The sequence below is a fragment of the Myotis brandtii genome, unplaced genomic scaffold (assembly GCF_000412655.1).
Source record: "Myotis brandtii unplaced genomic scaffold, ASM41265v1 scaffold1956, whole genome shotgun sequence".
In the NCBI taxonomy this organism is placed as follows: Eukaryota; Metazoa; Chordata; class Mammalia; order Chiroptera; family Vespertilionidae; genus Myotis; species Myotis brandtii.
In genome coordinates, this window is record NW_005357294.1 from 423,279 (window position 1) to 423,809 (window position 531).

General features: G+C 56.9%; 1 protein-coding gene across 1 annotated transcript in view; it reads left to right on the forward strand.

Moving 5' to 3' along the window:
- LOC102262368 (WD repeat-containing protein KIAA1875) overlaps positions 1–531 on the forward strand; it is a 20,922-nt gene that overhangs the window by 10,711 nt on the left and 9,680 nt on the right. The window contains exons 23-24 of the mRNA XM_014538696.1: positions 192–339; positions 454–527. Coding sequence (XP_014394182.1) covers positions 192–339; positions 454–527 — 222 coding nt within the window. The remainder of the gene's footprint in view (positions 1–191; positions 340–453; positions 528–531) is intronic.

Here is a 531-nt window from a genome sequence, read left to right on the forward strand (position 1 = left end):
GCTCAGTCAAACCCACCTTCTTTTTTATTTTTATTTTTTAAAATATATTTTTATTGATTTCAGAGAGGAAAGGAGAGGGAGAGAGAGAGAAACATCAGTGATGAGAGAGAATCATCGATTGGCTGCCTCCTGTATGCCCCTTATTAGGGATCGAGTCCGAAACCCAGGCAGGTCCCCCTTGACTGGAATCGAACCTCCGTCCCTGCAGTCTGCATCTGACGCTCTATCCACTGAGCTGCACCAGCCAGGGCTCACACCCACCTTCTTACCACCCTAGGCTTGACCCCATTCTCAGGCTCCAGGAGATCAAGCTCCAGGGATCTGCAGTGAGACTGAGGGGTGAGTGGGGACAGGGGTAGAGATTGGACCCTGAGCTCCACCCCACCCCCACCCCAGCTTGGGTCCCACGGGGCCTCAACCTCACCCCAGGCCTCACTGCCCTGATGACCCCAGGCCAGATGCTGGCCCGGCACGGTGAGAGCCGCACCCTCGACGGCTCCATCCGGACGCTGAAGCTGCCGCTGCCTCGGG